A 17,958-nucleotide genomic window follows, 5' to 3' on the forward strand; every position below is an offset into this window, starting at 1 on the left:
GCCTTAATGAGGTCCGGAGGGCAAGACATGCCGAAGCTAGCTTGCAACATCTCTGGTTGGTTAGAAATATCTTCATGGATTGTGATGAAAAGCAAAGAATGACTAGGGGATGGGGGAAGTGGGAGAGGTATTTAAGCCTTTGGCTGGGGTGTCTTTGCCTCCTCCTGGTGGCCAGTATCAGTATTTCCCAACAGTAAGGAATGAAGCCGTGGACTTCTTATATTAAGAAGGAAATCAACATTGTATTAACTTATCTCTTCTAAATCCCACTGGGAGTGTAATTTCTTCTGGTGGCTGTGTTTACACAGCTTATCTATAGCTTGGACCTAATGCCAGAAACTTTCAGAATAGGTGGGGATACAACAGCCCAATTTAACTATTTTAAATGCCAATATAAGGGTAAATAAAATACTTGTAAACAGTTTAAAACACTCCAGCAGGTAAAGTGGATCATTGGGAACAAATTAAAGTGGAGACATTTCTTGAGAAAACTGTCCCTTTAATGAAAAATGTGTTTTGTTTTTTTTAATCAAACCATACCCCATATACATCTCTATGACCAGCACTGTACTCTGAGGGGAAACAGGGCCTCAATAAAGACCAAAAACCCCTCTTTCTGAAGAATCAATTGCACATCTTCATTCTTCAACTACTTCCAGCGGAGGCAAAGATTGAAGTATGTGTGAGGGGTTATATAGGGCTCTTTGGGTTTAGGAATCTTTGCGTCCTCCTAGTGGTAGAGAAGAGTAAATCTCTGAAGTAATAGATCATGGACTGTCAGCACCGGTATGAAAAATGTTTTCTATTTTTATTTCCTTCTAAAATGTAAATAAATAACAAACACTTGTAATATAAATATATGTGTTTAAAGCAAGTGTAATATTTATTTGTGTGTTTTTCTCTTAATTTCTCTGGGGAAAAAAAAAAGTTAAAGCCAGAGTTTAAGTTTTCTATCAAACATCTAAAAGCAAGGAAATTCTTAACTTAAATTGGCCCAACTTCCCCCTTATCTTTGCATAAAATCAATATCATTGATGACATTACACATGATGTTGATGACATCATCACTGGTCAAAATTGTATTAATTATAAATATGTGCATCTCTTGCTTTTAAACATTTGATAATTTAAAACAAGCGTTTAGGTTTTCAATGTTTTTTTGCTAAGTAATTTTATCTATATAGGGTAAAACTTTCAGTTGAAGCCTAACATGTGTCGGAAAGATTCCTGGTGTTAAATGTAGTGAGGGAAGTAACAGGCTCCAGGCTTATGACGAGAAGGTGAGTTTTAAATGATTAACAATTACTAAACCATTTTAAAATCTCTGTAAAAATACTATAAACATAATGCAAGATTTATTTTTTAGTAACCTACTCTAAACAAGCATCTTGTAAGGAAATGTATCAAGATTAAAAGCACATAAATATTTAAAAAAAAACGTCTAATTTGTGTAGTAACAAAATATGCAGATATATATTTTTTTAAATAGCCTGGGTATAATTTTAGACTAACATGTGGCTTAACCCTAGGGTCACAAATTACTTGTGCTTTTTTGTTATTTTTTAAAGCATTATATTAAAAAGGATCAATAAATTAAATATAACTGAATAACTGACAAATACACAATAAAGAGACAATCCAATAGCACTGAATTAGGAATGAGCAGTAGAATATTTTCTTGCAAATTTCAAATTTAATCCGAAATACCCTCCCCCTGTATCATGTGACAGCCACCAGCCAATCACAAAATGTATATATGTATAACACTGTGCACTTTGGGAGCACGCTCAGTAGGAGCTGGAAGTATATTGGAGCCTTTCCAATTTACTCCCGTTACCAATTTGTGCACAGTCTTGCTTTTATTATTAGAAGAAGAATCCCACATACAACAATCTCAACTAAAAGTTTTACCATCCAAGACCTCTCTACCACTTACCTAAGAGCTTTGAGAGACAGGTTAGTGATAGAGGTGCATGATGCTAGATCTAGATGCCTCAACTTACTGCAGAATTTACTGAGGCTAGAGGAGGTCCTGTGAAGGAGGGGAAACAAAAAAGTAGTCAACTCTTTGTTGTCAAGCTGTAGTCATTGTCTTTCATACGAGTCTGCATAAGTTTGCCCTTACTCACATGTCTGAGATTTTGGTGCAGCCATTTAGATTTAGCACCTCTATATTTCTGCAGTTTTGGGCAAATGTTCTGTATGAGAGAAAAAATAAAAAATAAAATAAATCAATAAGAGAAAAAAAACAAATAAAAATAGACGAGAAGTTAACACACCCAATTAAATCCAGGGACTTTACCTGAGAGCATTGTCACCTACTCCAAGACAGCCTCTCAAGCTCAGTTTGCGTAGAAAACCCCCACATCTCTTTGATATATTCTCAACCACACGGCCCTGGAAGTGAGCAACAGAGGTAGATGAGAGAGGAAAATGAGCACATAAACTAGATGAGGGAATAGGGAGTGAATGTAAAATATGAAGGTTCAGTAATGTCAAAGACCTAATGATTTTAGGATGTTTTTTTTTCTCTCTTTGCATTTTCTTTTCTGCTAAATTTTCAAAACGTACCAGAACTAGTTTTTGCATACTACATTCTGGTGGTGGTGGTGGTGGTGGGGGGGGGGGGGGTCAGTTGATTTTTTCCAAATTGTGTTTTAGGATTTTTTAATCTGTTAGCCTGGGTTTTTTTATTTTGCATTTCCCAAAAAATAATCTTAAAGTGGTGGCAGCAGAGATAGTTTAGTGTGAGTTGCATTAAAAGGGAGTTTGCACATTTTCCAAGTCTAGTACAGACTAAGTTACATGCTTGCCTGAAGTAGCTAAACTGTGACAAACTGGCCAAGGTGGAAAGGTTCAGTTAACCCTTTCTGTGAAAAACTGTTGACTGTTGCAGGGCTGGTAAACCCTGTACGTCACAAGCAATAAGAAGGAAAGAAAACAGCAAGAATGCACAAACGTGAGAGAGAAGAACATTATACATAGAATAGGTGGGAGAAGGGACATAAGTACCAGTGTCCTAAAACTGCAGGAGAAGTGAAGACATCAGGCGTGGGGTACGAAGTTTCACCGTATGAAGACAGCACCTTGTTTGAAATGGGCTGTGCTTGCCAGGCACTTTATCGTTCATCAGTCTAGCTAAACTATTTACCAATGATTAACATTCATAGATAACACTGGTACACTTCACATCAAATGCTGTAGTGCCAACTAGTTGCCAAAAAGAAAGGTAGCACAATTCCTTAAAGATGTAAAAAAATAATAAAATCATACACTTCTATACAATAATCTAGTGCGGCTGCATTTATTCTTTCACATTCACAAAAAAGAGATCAGTGAAAATCTCTATTTAACCCTTTTGGTGTCCAATATATTTATCCAAAACATTTCGCTTTTTTCTTTTTTTGATCTGTGCCGAATATTTGTCAGATGCAAATTAATGAATGAGCTGTACTAAAGCCAAATAATAAATATAGATTACAGTATCATATACATATATGCAATAGGTGTATGAATATTATTCAGTGGTATCTATGGTATATGCCAAATCTAAGGCTACATAGACCCACAAGAGCTCTAAATAAAATCTTTTCTGTAATCTAATTTGTGGCTGTAGATTTCTTTTTAGTGGTTTTTTTTTTTTTTGTTTTTTTTTAAATTATATTTTTATTGAGGTTTTCAACAGGTACATTAACATCAAAGTAGGAATGACAATTTACCAAGTATTCTCCAGTGGAGACAATAACAATACATAACGTTTAAAAGTGTAAAACAGGAGAAACATAGTACAAAATAAAGGTAGAACCTCTTTTTATAACAAGCATAGATTCCTCCATTAACAGTTAGGGCCTCTTATGGACCATGCAGAGTTTTAAATACTATAGAGGAGGATTTATTTTCCTATAAATAAGTAACATAGAAGGAGATATAGATATGGTGCAATACATTCAAAAACTGCAGATAGTCATTGTTACTAGACAATTCTGTTGCGCTGGGTAAGGAAAATAAAAAACAGTATCACATAATATTGCAGTGCTAACTTATAAAGGCAGTAATTAGGGTGCGGTATAGAATAGAAAAACCGCATATTTAACCCTCCTGATATAGGAGGTTTATTATATAGGGGGGGCAGGAGGTGATAATTCAATAATGTTAATCTATTGTGGAGAAATCCCTAGGGGCATAAATTACAGATAGTTGCATGAAAGTGAACTAATTGTTTGCTGGGCTGGGCTGCATCTAATTTAGTGGAAACCAACAACCAGACTCCTCTATATGATATAGTTTATGCAGGTCATGGAAGAGCGCAGGGAGATAATAGCGTTAGTGTAGGGCCAGCCTGCACTGGAAAGCTGTCAAATGCTTTGGAGTAAGGCTGCACAGCACATCGCATCAACATTGGGTCTAACTGTCGGACTATGATACCAATTCTGAACTGTATATGTAGAGACAGCCCATGGAGCGCCCATGTTGCTTTATTGGGTGACGTGACGTCAAAACGCTGTACCACGCACTGTTACTTGTCCTGGAGGCGGGGTCACGTGGGTAACGTGAATCGATTCTCGAACCTCACCGCATCGATGCAGAATCGTTTGATGCCGCATCGCGATGCATCGTCAAAACGATTATTTTTGACAGCCCTAATAGATAGTACCGCGTATGTGCAAACAGCCCAGCACAGCTAGTATATTATAATCAATAGAGCTAGTCTCATACTAAAAAGCTATTGAGTGTGTCGTGTATGGAACACCGCCTCGGCCGCCGGCGGCGCAACCACACAGGACCAGTAGGCATAAGATATGAGATAGTCCTGGTTTTAAGGTTAGGCTCAGAATTGAGCTAATTACAATAAAACAGAATAGACTAACTGCTGCATGGTAGTATAATTAACCACAAAGATGTAGCTAATCTATGCCTTAGGAATTGTCAGTGAATACCATGCTGTTCTGGGTCATATAATCATAATCTGTAGTTAGTGAGTACCAAAAACGTTAGGGTTGAAAACATGTTGGATCCTGAAAAGTGAACATTAGGGTGTATGTATCTTAGACCTCAAATACCATAGAAGAGTTATACATTGAGTTCAAAAACAATCAAGATCAAGGAAGGAGAATGTCATATGCTTTTGCTGTACAGCACACTTCTGCACACATACAATCATATAGTAGACTTTATATGCGGTGCCGCACTCCATGGATGCCAGATACCTACCATTACATTTTTCTTTACACTAGAGGAGGCGCTGTTAACACATTTGACAGGTTATGACTAAAGTCTTGTTTAGATTAATAAAAAGGTGAAAATTACCATGGGATAGAATTACAACTAGCAATACAGGGCATCTGTCCGGCACAAGGAGTAAACTAGGTGTTAATCATTAAGTTTCAATAGTGGGTCAGCTGAGATCTAGGGGTTACTTATATGCCTAATAAAATTCCATATGAAGCAGCTACTGGGGGTAAATAGCAAATAAACAAATATAGATATATACATAAATAGGATTAACTGCCCCAAACAACAAGAGCTTGCCAACCAACAAGTAAATATAACTACATTGTAATATTAAATTAGGAGCTAGGCAATAGCAGAAATATAAAGCAGGTAGGCATATGTTTCATGTGTATCAACAAAGGTATACAGAGACATATGAAGCTTTTAATATGTTAAAAAATGGTAGGATACACAGCTAATGGTATCCCTTCACGTGACAGGGAAATGGGACCTGCACAACCTTTGTGGATAACAAATCGGAGCAGACTTGGAATGAGAAGACCTTCATTAGAGGAACCACTACCGGGGGGTCCGTTACACAAGGCACCATTCAGCCACCCAACCAATGTGACTCCGTTAGCAGTGTTCGTGCCAAGGCTCACAGCGCGATTACCAAAAGGTGAGAATCTCAACCCGGCCAGTCGAAGCCTTTCTGCCTCCAGCTGAATATCTCTACAAGTCAGGATACTCCCTTCGCTTAGCGCTATATACAGCGCATATCTTTCTTGGAGTATATGGACTTCAATCACAGGCCCTATAAGTTTGCGGAGTCACCCAGACCACGCAAGGCTGTAGGATTGGTATCGGGTAATATAATCAGTGACACTTTGTCCCTCAAAGGTTGACTTTATAGGGGAACACTATTTCTCACTCTCCCTCGCTGCATAATGATACTAATATCAGATCATCAACTTTACCGGCCCCTTAGAAATCCCTACAGTGACTCTTGGTTATTTGTTTAATGCCTAAATTCTACTCTCTTAGGTGATATTGTTTTGTCATCTTTAAATGTTTGTTTTTACCCTTAAATGTTGCCTTACAAATGATCATTTCTATAATTGCCTGTAGTTAGACATTATTTTTATTGGTGAGTTTTAATATGTATCTCTATAGCCACTCATCCAATCCTCTGTGTAATTTAGGCTCTTAATCTGATGTTTAGTAAGTGTTAAATTCAATTGTCATATAAATACCCTGTTCAACGTGTTTACTCCATATCACATGAGCAATTGCTCACTATTGCACTAAACCACATGTAGAGGATTTATAGTATCCGCATAGCACTTTTGGCTGACTGTAGCCATTGTTATAAAACAAAAAACAGAATTTATGCTTACCTGATAAATTACTTTCTCCAACGGTGTGTCCGGTCCACGGCGTCATCCATAACTTGTGGGAATATTCTCTTCCCCAACAGGAAATGGCAAAGAGCACAGCAAAAGCTGTCTATATAGTCCCTCCTAGGCTCCGCCCACCCCAGTCATTCGACCGACGGACAGGAGAAAAACAGGAGAAACCATAGGGAGCCGTAGTGACTGTAGTTAAAGAAAGAAATTCATCAAACCGGATTAAAAAACCAGGGCGGGCCGTGGACCGGACACACCGTTGGAGAAAGTAATTTATCAGGTAAGCATAAATTCTGTTTTCTCCAACATTGGTGTGTCCGGTCGACAGCGTCATCCATAACTTGTGGGAACCAATACCAAAGCTTTAGGACACGGATGAAGGGAGGGAGCCAATCAGGTTACCTAAACGGAAGGCACCACGGCTTGCAAAACCTTTCTCCCAAAAATAGCCTCCGAAGTAGCAAAAGTATCAAATTTGTAGAATTTGGCAAAAGTGTGCAGGGAAGACCAAGTCGCTGCCTTACATATCTGATCAACAGAAGCCTCGTTCTTGAAGGCCCATGTGGAAGCCACAGCCCTAGCAGAGTGAGCTGTGATGCGTTCGGGAGGCTGCCGTCCAGCAGTCTCATAAGCCAATCGGATGATGCTTTTCAGCCAAAAGGAAAGAGGTAGCAGTAGCTTTTTGACCTCTCCTTTTGCCAGAATAAACGACAAACAGAGAAGACGTTTGTCTGAAATCCTTTGTTGCTTCTAAATAGGACTTTAAAGCACGAACTACATCTAAATTGTGTAACAAACGTTCCTTCTTTGAAACTGGATTCTGACACAAAGAAGGCACAACTATTTCCTGGTTAATATTCTTGTTGGAAACAACCTTTGGAAGGAAACCAGGTTTAGTACGCAAAACAACCTTATCTGAATGGAACACCAGATAGGGCTGAGTACACTGCAGAGCAGATAACTCAGAAACTCTTCTAGCAGAAGAAATAGCAACCAAAAACAGAACTTTCCAAGATAACATCTTGATATCTATGGAATGTAGAGGTTCAAACGGAACCCCTTGAAGAACTGAAAGAACTAAATTCAGACTCCAGGGAGGAGCCAAAGGTCTGTAAACAGGCTTGATCCTGACCAAAGCCTGAACAAAAGCTTGAACATCTGGCACAGCTGCCAGTCGTTTGTGTAACAAGACAGATAAAGCAGAAATCTGTCCCTTTAGAGAACTCGCTGATAATCCCTTATCCAAACCTTCTTGAAGAAAAGAAAGGATCCTAGGAATTTTGATCTTACTCCATGAGAATCCCTTGGATTCACACCAACAGATATATCTTTTCCATATTTTATGGTAAATTTTTCTAGCTACAGGTTTTCTGGCTTGTACCAGAGTATCTATCACAGAATCCGAAAACACACGCTTAGATAAAATCAAGCGTTCAATTTCCAAGCCGTCAGCTGGAGGGAAACTAGATTTGGATGTTCGAATGGACCCTGTACAAGAAGATCCTGTCTCAAAGGTAGCTTCCATGGTGGAGCCGATGACATATTCACCAGGTCTGCATACCAAGTCCTGCGTGGCCACGCAGGAGCTATCAAGATCACCAAGGCCCTCTCCTGTTTGATCCTGGCTACCAGCCTGGGAATGAGAGGAAACGGTGGAAACACATAAGCTAGGTTGAAGGCCCAAGGCGCTACTAATGCATCCACTAGAGTCGCCTTGGGATCCCTGGATCTGGACCCGTAGCAAGGAACCTTGAAGTTCTGACGAGACGCCATCAGATCCATGTCTGGAATGCCCCATAATTGAGTCAACTGGGCAAATATCTCCGGGTGGAGTTCCCACTCCCCCGGATGGAATGTCTGACGACTCAGATAATCCTCCTCCCAGTTTTCCACTCCTGGGATGTGGATCGCATATAGGTGGCAGGAGTGATCCTCCGCCCATTTTATGATCTTGGTCACTTCTCTCATCGCCAGGGAACTCCTTGTTCCCCCCTGATGGTTGATGTAAGCAACAGTCGTCATGTTGTCTGATTGGAATCTTATGAATCTGGCCTTTGCTAGTTGAGGCCAAGCCCTGAGAGTATTGAATATCGCTCTCAGTTCCAGAATGTTTATCGGGAGAAGAGACCATAGACCCTGAGCTTTCAGGGAGTCCCAGACCGCGCCCCAGCCCACTAGACTGGCGTCGGTCATGACGATGACCCACTCTGGTCTGCAGAAGCTCATTCCCTGGGACAGGTGATCCTGGGTTAGCCACCAACAGAGTGAGTCTCTGGTCTTCTGATCTACTTGAATCACTGGAGACAAGTCTGTATAGTCCCCATTCCACTGTTTCAGCATGCACAGTTGTAATGGTCTTAGATGAATTTGCGCAAAAGGAACTATGTCCATTGCTGCAACCATCAACCCTACTACTTCCATGCAGCTATGGAAGGTCGTGGAACAGAGTGAAGAACTTGACAAGCGTTTAGAAGTTTTGACTTTCTGACATCTGTCAGGAAAATCTTCATTTCTAAAGAATCTATTAATGTCCCCAAGAAAGGAACTCTTGTCGACGGAGACAGGGAACTCTTTCTATGTTCACCTTCCACCCGTGAGATCTGAGAAAGGCCAGAACGATGTCTGTGTGAGCCTTTGCCCTTGAAAGAGACGACGCTTGTATCAGAATGTCGTCCAAGTAAGGTGCCACTGCAATGCCCCTTGGTCTTAGAACCGCTAGAAGGGACCCGAGTACCTTTGTGAAAATCCTTGGAGTAGTGGCTAGCCGGAATGGGAGAGCCACAAACTGGTAATGTTTGTCCAGAAAGGCGAACCTTAGGAACTGATGATGATCTTTGTGGATAGGAATATGTAGATACGCATCCTTTAGATCCACGGTAGTCATAAATTGACCCTCCTGGATTGAAGGTAAAATCGTTCGAATAGTTTCCATTTTGAACAATGGCACTCTGAGAAATTTGTTCAGAATCTTTAAATCCAGAATTGGTCTGAAAGTTCCCTCTTTTTTGGGAACCACAAACAGATTTGAGCAAAACCTCATTCCTTGTTCCACAGTTGGAACTGGGTGTATCACTCCCATTTTTAACAGGTCTTCTACACAATGTAAGAATGCCTGTCTCTTTATTTGGTTTGAAGATAAGTGAGACATGTGGAACCTTCCCCTTGGGGGTAGTTCCTTGAATTCCAGAAGATAACCCTGAGAAACTATTTCTAGTGCCCAGGGATCCTGAACATCTCTTGCCCAAGCCTGAGCGAAGAGAGAGAGTCTGCCCCCTACTAGATCAGGTCCCGGATCGGGGGCTACTCCTTCATGCTGTTTTGGTAGCAGCAGCAGGCTTCTTGGCCTGCTTACCCTTGTTCCAGCCTTGCATCGGTTTCCAAGCTGGTTTGGTTTGCGAAGCATTACCCTCTTGTCTAGAGGCTGCAGAGTTGGAGGCCGGTCCGTTCCTGAAATTGCGAAAGGAACGAAAATTAGACTTATTCTTGGCCTTGAAAGGCCTATCTTGTGGGAGGGCGTGGCCCTTACCCCCAGTGATGTCTGAGATAATCTCTTTCAATTCTGGCCCAAAAAGGGTTTTACCCTTGATAGGGATATTAAGCAATTTTGTCTTGGAAGATACATCCGCTGACCAAGACTTTAGCTAGAGCGCTCTGCGCGCCACAATTGCAAACCCTGAATTTTTCGCCGCTAATCTAGCTAACTGCAAAGCGGCATCTAAAATAAAGGAATTAGCTAACTTAAGTGCGTGAATTCTGTCCATAACCTCCTCATACGGAGTCTCTCTACTGAGCGACTTTTCTAGTTCCTCGAACCAGAACCACGCTGCTGTAGTGACAGGAATAATGCACGAAATAGGTTGCAGGAGGTAACCTTGCTGTACAAAAATCTTTTTAAGCAAACCCTCCAATTTTTTATCCATAGGATCTTTGAAAGCACAATTATCCTCGATAGGAATAGTAGTGCGCTTAGCTAGTGTAGAAACTGCCCCCTCGACCTTAGGGACTGTCTGCCATAAGTCCTTTCTGGGGTCGACCATAGGAAATAATTTCTTAAATATAGGAGGGGGGACAAAAGGTATGCCGGGCTTCTCCCACTCCTTATTCCCTATGTCCGCCACTCGCTTGGGTATAGGAAAAGCGTTGGGGTGCACCGGAACCTCTAGGAACTTGTCCATCTTGCACAATTTTTCTGGAATGACCAGGTTGTCACAATCATCCAGAGTAGATAGCACCTCCTTAAGCAGTGCGCGGAGATGCTCTAATTTAAATGTCACAACATCAGGTTCTGCCTGTTGAGAAATTCTACCTGAATCAGAAATTTCCCCATCTGACAAAACCTTCCTCAAGGCCACTTCAGATTGGTGTGAGGGTATGACAGAGCAATTATCATCAGCACCCTCCTGCTCTACAGTGTTTAAAACAGAGCAATCGCGCTTTCTCTGAAATGCAGGCATTTTGGATAAAATATTTGCTATGGAGTTATCTATTACTGCCGTCAATTGTTGCATAGTAACAAGTATTGGCGCGCTAGAAGTACTAGGGGTCTCCTGCGTGGGCAAAACTGGTGTAGACACAGAAGGAGATGATGTAGAACTATGTCTACTCCCTTCATCTGATGAATCATCTTGGGCAACTTTACTATCTGTGGCAATACTGTCCTTACTTTGTTTGGACGCTATGGCACAATTATCACACAATTTTGAAGGGGGAGACACATTGGCTTCCATACATACAGAACATAGTTTATCTGAAGGCACAGACATGTTAAACAGGCTTAAACTTGTCAATAAAATACAAAAACCGTTTTAAAACAAAACCGTTACTGTCTCTTTAAATTTTAAACAGGGCACACTTTTTTACTGAATATGTGAAAAACTATGAAGGAATTGTTCAATTTTAACCAAATTTTCACCACAGTGTCTTAAAGCATTCAAAGCATTGCACCCCAAATTCAGACCTTTAACCCTTAAAATGACGAAACCGGAGCCGTTTACAGTTTTAACCCCTCTACAGTCCCAGCTACAGCCTTTGCTGCGACTTTACCAAACCCAGGGGGGTATACGATACCAAATGAAGCCTTCTAGGAACCTTTTCAACCACTTCCAGACCCACACACATGCAGCTGCATGTCCTGCTCTCAAAAGTAACTGCGCAGTAATGGCGCGAAAATGAGGCTCTGCCTACTACATAGAAGGCCCTTCCTGACTGGGAAGGTGTCTAAACCAGTGCCTGACGTAAAAAACGTTCCCCAAAGTTATAAAGTGTGAATTTCAACATCAAGCTGTATAAAATGCCCAAATAAAGCAATCGATCTAGCCCATAAAAGTGTCTACCAGTTTTATAGCCCATATTAAGCCCTTTATTCTGTTTGAGACTAAGAAAATGGCTTACCGGTCCCCATGATGGGGAAAATGACAGCCTTCCAGCATTACAGTCTTGTTAGAAATATGGCTAGTCATACCTTAAGCAGAAAAGTCTGCCAACTGTTTCCCCCAACTGAAGTTATCTCATCTCAACAGTCCTATGTGGAAACAGCAAACGATTTTAGTTACTGCTGCTAAAATCATATTCCTCTCACAAACAGAACTCATCTTTTTCTGTTTCAGAGTAAATAGTACATACCAGCACTATTTTAAAATAAACTCTTGATAGTAGAATAAAAAACTACAACTAAACACCACATACTCTTCACCATCTCCGTGGAGATGCTGCTTGTTCAGCGGCAAAGAGAATGACTGGGGTGGGCGGAGCCTAGGAGGGACTATATGGACAGCTTTTGCTGTGCTCTTTGCCATTTCCTGTTGGGGAAGAGAATATTCCCACAAGTTATGGATGACACTGTGGACCGGACACACCAATGTTGGAGAAATTCTATTCCTATAAAGGCACTAAATATATCTTATGGGGTACTATGTATTTGGGACTTATGATGAATACCTCTCACAAGCCCTGTGATTATAGGTTATTGCTTCCTCCTCAGACCTCCCACCTTCAGGAGTCGGATAAAGACATACATTGTCTGGGATATTTATTTTTTATTTTTATTTTTCTTGGATGCTATACATGTTAATATAAACACTAGTTATTGCTTATATACTACATTAGTAATACACTTTGTTAGATGCCCCTGAGTTACTAACTAATTTCTAGTTGATAGTCTAAAACTATAGATATGATCATTTGAATCACCTTTTATTGACCTTGGGTAAGGCTTTTATTAAAGTTAACTCACTTTAAATAATATATCCTATTTTACTGTTAGCAACAACCTCGCACAGATACCCGTTTAAAGGACACAAAGAGGGGGAAACATGGTCAATGCCTACTGCTATTTACTCAAACTAACGACCACAAAATCCTTCACTTAGTAAGATACATCACAACGTGTTAAGTCCTAGCCAGGACACAGCTCTTAGCATTCATTTTCATGAATCCCAGCTCTAACTGTAGTCACTATTTCTCATAAGGCTAGGTGGGGTTGTATTACATTATAGCCAGTCATTTGGGCTATGTTACTCTAGCTCACCCGAATTGGTCACATCTCAGTAGTCGAGACACTCTTCTATATACACCATAAGGCGTAATTTTGTCTCCAATAAAATGAACAGCTCTCCGATATCCACGACTAGCTGCTCTGGGTATAATTTTCTAATAGCCCATACAGGCCTTTTCTTTCACCAGATGAATGATCATGCCCCTATATGGTGTCCATGCATATCTTTTTACAGCTTTTATTATACACAAATCAACTCAAGCTTGAACTATGGTACTTTTATCAGGTCAGAATAATATATCTTTAGTGTGACTCAAAATTGTGACGTATCAGTTGTTATATAGCAATAGAAATGTAACCGTACACTTAGCTCTCAATTACTATGCTGAAATCCTATTTAGAGTGTAGTCCCATGGAGGCTACTCCCTGACCACCTTCACCCCTCTTACACCAGGTCCCATGCGATAGAGTGGATATTAGCCTAAAAGTAATAACTAGACTGCTTACGTTTGTACATACACATTAAATTACATATATCCCACATTATCCTAATCTTACAAACATTATCTGTTCTACATTTGACTGAGCTCCCACACTAAGTTATATATGGTAGGTATTAGCTTATTCCCATATACGTAATTTCTTCAGGAAGCTATACCTGGAGATCCAACAGCCCCTTTAGATTTTCTCTCTATCAGGCTCCGCACCCCCCCTCCTCCCCTCTTACATTTAGAGCGGCTCTTGCCCGCTGAACTTCCCTCCCCCCAAATAAAACCATCACACTAACCCCCATTGTGCTCCAACTTCTTTAGAATAGACAAATTACTATATGTTTTCTTAGCAATATGGGGACCATTCTTACCTTAACTTTGCCAAAGGTTATAAAAAGAGGTTTTGTTATTATATGTCCTAGCTACCCACATCCTTCACATCCATGGCCTTTCTATTACTCTCAATGCTATATATCATACAGTTTACAATTTTCTCTTTAGAGATGCTCCTATATTCTTCGCCAGAAATGATATCCTCACTGATGATCTTCGTACTTTGCCTGATTTGAACCTTTACTTACTTGTATACAGTAGACATGGCGCTTACTATTGTAATATTACTGTTTTAAAGGTTGGATTCAAACTTACTATCTGTAGGAGAATTGTTAAGATGTATTCTTCAAACTTATGATATAGCTGGACATATTTTCTGTTTTTCTTCTTGTAATAACTCATTACCTCAATAAAAAATATTATTTAAAAAAAAATGGCAGGATATTCTGTAGTATACACATTTGTGGAGTCATCTAGCAAATAGAACATTTTTAAGAGGATTGCTAATTACATAGATCCATAAGTGAAGTAGCTTTCACAATTATCAACAGACCTAGATCACAATGCAATATACTTATACTTCTCTATTAGAATGAGTATTACAGAAACAAAGTTCTCACCTGTATTTGATAGATAGTAATTGTCATATTGCAGTGCAGAAAACCAGTGGAATGTTACTGTTCCCTTTAACTAAATAAGACAGCAGCCAGCAGGCAAAGTTACCATGAAATAAATGCAAAGTTATAGGAGACATGTCAAATAGTAATGTAGTAATTGTAAAGACTAGACCAGATTAATTTCACGTACATCTAATGCAAATGGAGAGCTGTGATTAATCCTAGACTCCCCTCTAGTGGTCACAGTTGGTATTTACTTATTGCTAGATATTTGAATTTAAATCCCTAGTCTGTCGTGAGGCAAAGCTGGGTAAATATCACGGGAGATATCTAGCAAATGTCTAAGTCTCATTAGTTAAGTTTGGGGGAAAAAGGCTACCCAATCTCTGCTGTAAGTAAGAATCACAAGAAAAACAATAATGTCGCCCCAGCACCCCTGTTCCTTGCTTCAGTATAAAGACCGCAATGTATATTCTCTTACATGCAAGCTTCCAGTTTAAAGCACTTCAACACAGCACAACCGACAAAATATGCCCACAGCAAACATTGAAAACTAACCAAAATGAACTATAATAACGGTAGGGTAAGGCAGTTCTATTATTTTTTGTGGCTCAGGCAAGCTGTCCATTTGTATGCAAACTCCCTGTCAGTGTTCAACTGAGATGAGAGATATAACTGCGACACAGCGTGCCAATGGAGTTAGTGTTCTATCCCACGCAAGAACGAAGCGCTGGGTATAGTCTCTGTAAGGTATACAGACTGAGCAGTTGCATGCTGTTCCACGGAGTAAGTTTCGATGTCCCTTCAGCTTTAGGTATAGATGGAGTGACGTTTCTGAAGGATGATATCTTAAATCTTGGGCATTGGGTTACGTGTGGGACAGGATCTGCGTGCTGCGGCTGTAGCTCCAGCAGAGAATCAGCCAGAGGCTTAACGAGTCTGTTCAAAGCAGGAAAACTTGTTGACAGTAGGGTTTTTAAAATACAGATGCTTGCGTCTTGCATATTCCCATCTCAGCAAGGTTCACCACTCGATCTGCGATATAGACATCCTGTAAACTTGTATTCTTCGGACCTCTATGTAGATCTGCACAGCCTATAGCTGCGTAACATGTGACTGATATGGTCTTCACTGACTTCTCAGCCGCACTGTTCTCTTTTTCATCCGACGAATTTCTGATCGGCTCCCCCTGAAAAGCAGAGAGCAACGTACGGTCCAATCTTTCAAAGTGCTCATGACAAATCCGGAACAACTCTGCTTCCCAGCTAAATTGCATGTCTCTAGCCTCACCCAATAAGGGAAAAAATGGCACCCCTTCCACTCTCCTCTTGCGTTTTTTGTAAGAGCTTGCAATCTATTGCCACATCAGACATGCAAAAAAAAAAGGTCTTCAACTATCTGCTGGGTAGAACACAAGCTCCTACAGTGACACTAGATGTTGGTTTGGGTGCCACAAGTTAGCTAAAATTGCCATTATTAAGAGGATTTTGCGGAAGCTACTGTTTAATGCGTCCTCTCTCATGCCCTGCTGGCTCCGCCCCCCCATTTAGCTTTGTTTTAACAACTTATTTCTGTCATCCTCGCTGCTTGGTGTCTTTACAAAATCTATAACTTGAAACAACAATTGACAAATTGTACATACCATAGATCGAAAATAAGATGAGGCTTCTTTATTTTTTCATCTTGTACTATACTTAAAAATGTCTTTAGTCTGTCTTTGACCTCCCTGTATGTTTCTCTGATAAAGAACATAGACTTTATCAAGCAAACCATTTTATTTTTCCTGTATGTGGGTGGGGGGGGGGAAAATTACTCTCAATCTACAGCTGGTACAACCTATAGAGGGAAAACACCCTGTCCTGGGTGTGCCAAATGTATTTTGTCTGCTTCCCTTCAAGTCTAAGTATGATTTTAAAGGGACAGTAAACACCAAAAATTATTATTTTTTTAAAAAGAAATCACTATTACCCATTCCCCAGTTTTGCATAAACAACGCAGTTATATTAATATACTTTTTATCTCTGATTACCTTGTATCTAAGCTTCTGCAGATGGCCTCCTTATCTCAGATCTTTTGACAGACTTGCATTTTAGCCAATCAGTGCAGACTCATAAGTAACTCCACGGGCATGAGCACAAGGTTATATATATGGCAACACATGAACTAACGCCATCTAGCTGTGAAAAACTGTCAAATGCATTCAGATAAAAGGCAGCCTTCAAGGGCTTAAAAATTAGCATACGAGCCTACCTATGTTTAGCTTTCAACTAAGAATACCAAGAGAACAAAGCAAATTTGCTTTTAAAAATAAATTGGAAAGTTGTTTAAAAATGTCATGCCTTATCTAAATAATGACATTTTAATTTGGACTTTACTGTCCCTTTAATGATTGTTTTAAATTTTTAAGGAATTGTACTAGCTTTTGGCCACAAGATGGTACTAAAGCTTTTGATGTGAAGTGTACAGGTGTAAACTATAAAAGGAAATCATTGTTACACTATTGTAAGCATGGCTAGAATCTCATTGTGAGATTGAAATGTTGCACATCTAAATGTTGGACCATGTTGCATTAAAATAAAGATCAGTTTTATTAAAAACCTTGGTTGGACCGATATCCATGTTTAAGCAAAAGGGTGTCAGCATTGGTACAGAGGGGAAAAAAGCTGAGCAAACCATCTTCATGAGAAACTAAATAAAGTACCAAACGAATAACACTGATCCAAAGACTGACAATCAGGAGCCTATCACTCACTAGGTTTAAAAGGTCCAGTCTGGTCCACCTGTCTTACTATTTTTATAAAACATAAAAAAGGTATAGATCTAGATCACATAGGATGGGTTTTATGTACATTTATAGGAATGAACAAATAAATGTAATGTCAAGTCATTCTTATTCAATATAAAGCTACAAATCTACCAAGTAGAATGGGGGTGCCAAAATTTACTATGCTATTACAAGGCTCGAATGTCCCTGACCGTGTTATTGTAAAACAAGATATTATGGGTGCAATTAGAGGCAGACATGGTGCAGATACGACCCTCTTATAAATTGTTGTGGTATTCTAAAGAGAATAGACCTATCCATTTGAAGGGTTTTACTACTATTTCGCACACAGTGTTACTGTATGATAAGATCATAGCCAAATTTGTCCTTAGAAACTTGAAATCTACAGTAACTCTAAAAATCACCATCTCTGCCCAGCCTGACAAGATAACTGAAGATAAATGGAGTAACAGAGGACTATTTAGCTAATGTTTTTTTGATGGTCATACATTTTTATCTTACACAAGGAGCAGTAGATGTTAGTGATCGTTCCAGTTGGTTGTACTACCTACTGCAGAATGTGACAAGTAGGTCCGACTTAGCTACCCCTACTTACCTTGAAAACCTATTTTGATGGATATCT

At 39.8% G+C, this 17,958-nt stretch overlaps 1 protein-coding gene across 2 annotated transcripts in view; it reads right to left on the reverse strand.

Annotated features, from left to right (window-relative positions):
- The window catches only part of FBXL20 (F-box and leucine rich repeat protein 20), a 188,948-nt gene that overhangs the window by 80,866 nt on the left and 90,124 nt on the right, over nucleotides 1–17,958 (reverse strand). For both annotated transcript variants that reach the window (XM_053697937.1, XM_053697945.1), the window contains exons 5-7: nucleotides 2,303–2,397; nucleotides 2,130–2,198; nucleotides 1,937–2,032 (exon numbers count right to left, since the gene is read on the reverse strand). In XM_053697937.1, coding sequence (XP_053553912.1) covers nucleotides 1,937–2,032; nucleotides 2,130–2,198; nucleotides 2,303–2,397 — 260 coding nt within the window. The remainder of the gene's footprint in view (nucleotides 1–1,936; nucleotides 2,033–2,129; nucleotides 2,199–2,302; nucleotides 2,398–17,958) is intronic.

This window comes from Bombina bombina, chromosome 1, assembly GCF_027579735.1.
Source record: "Bombina bombina isolate aBomBom1 chromosome 1, aBomBom1.pri, whole genome shotgun sequence".
In the NCBI taxonomy this organism is placed as follows: domain Eukaryota; kingdom Metazoa; phylum Chordata; class Amphibia; order Anura; family Bombinatoridae; genus Bombina; species Bombina bombina.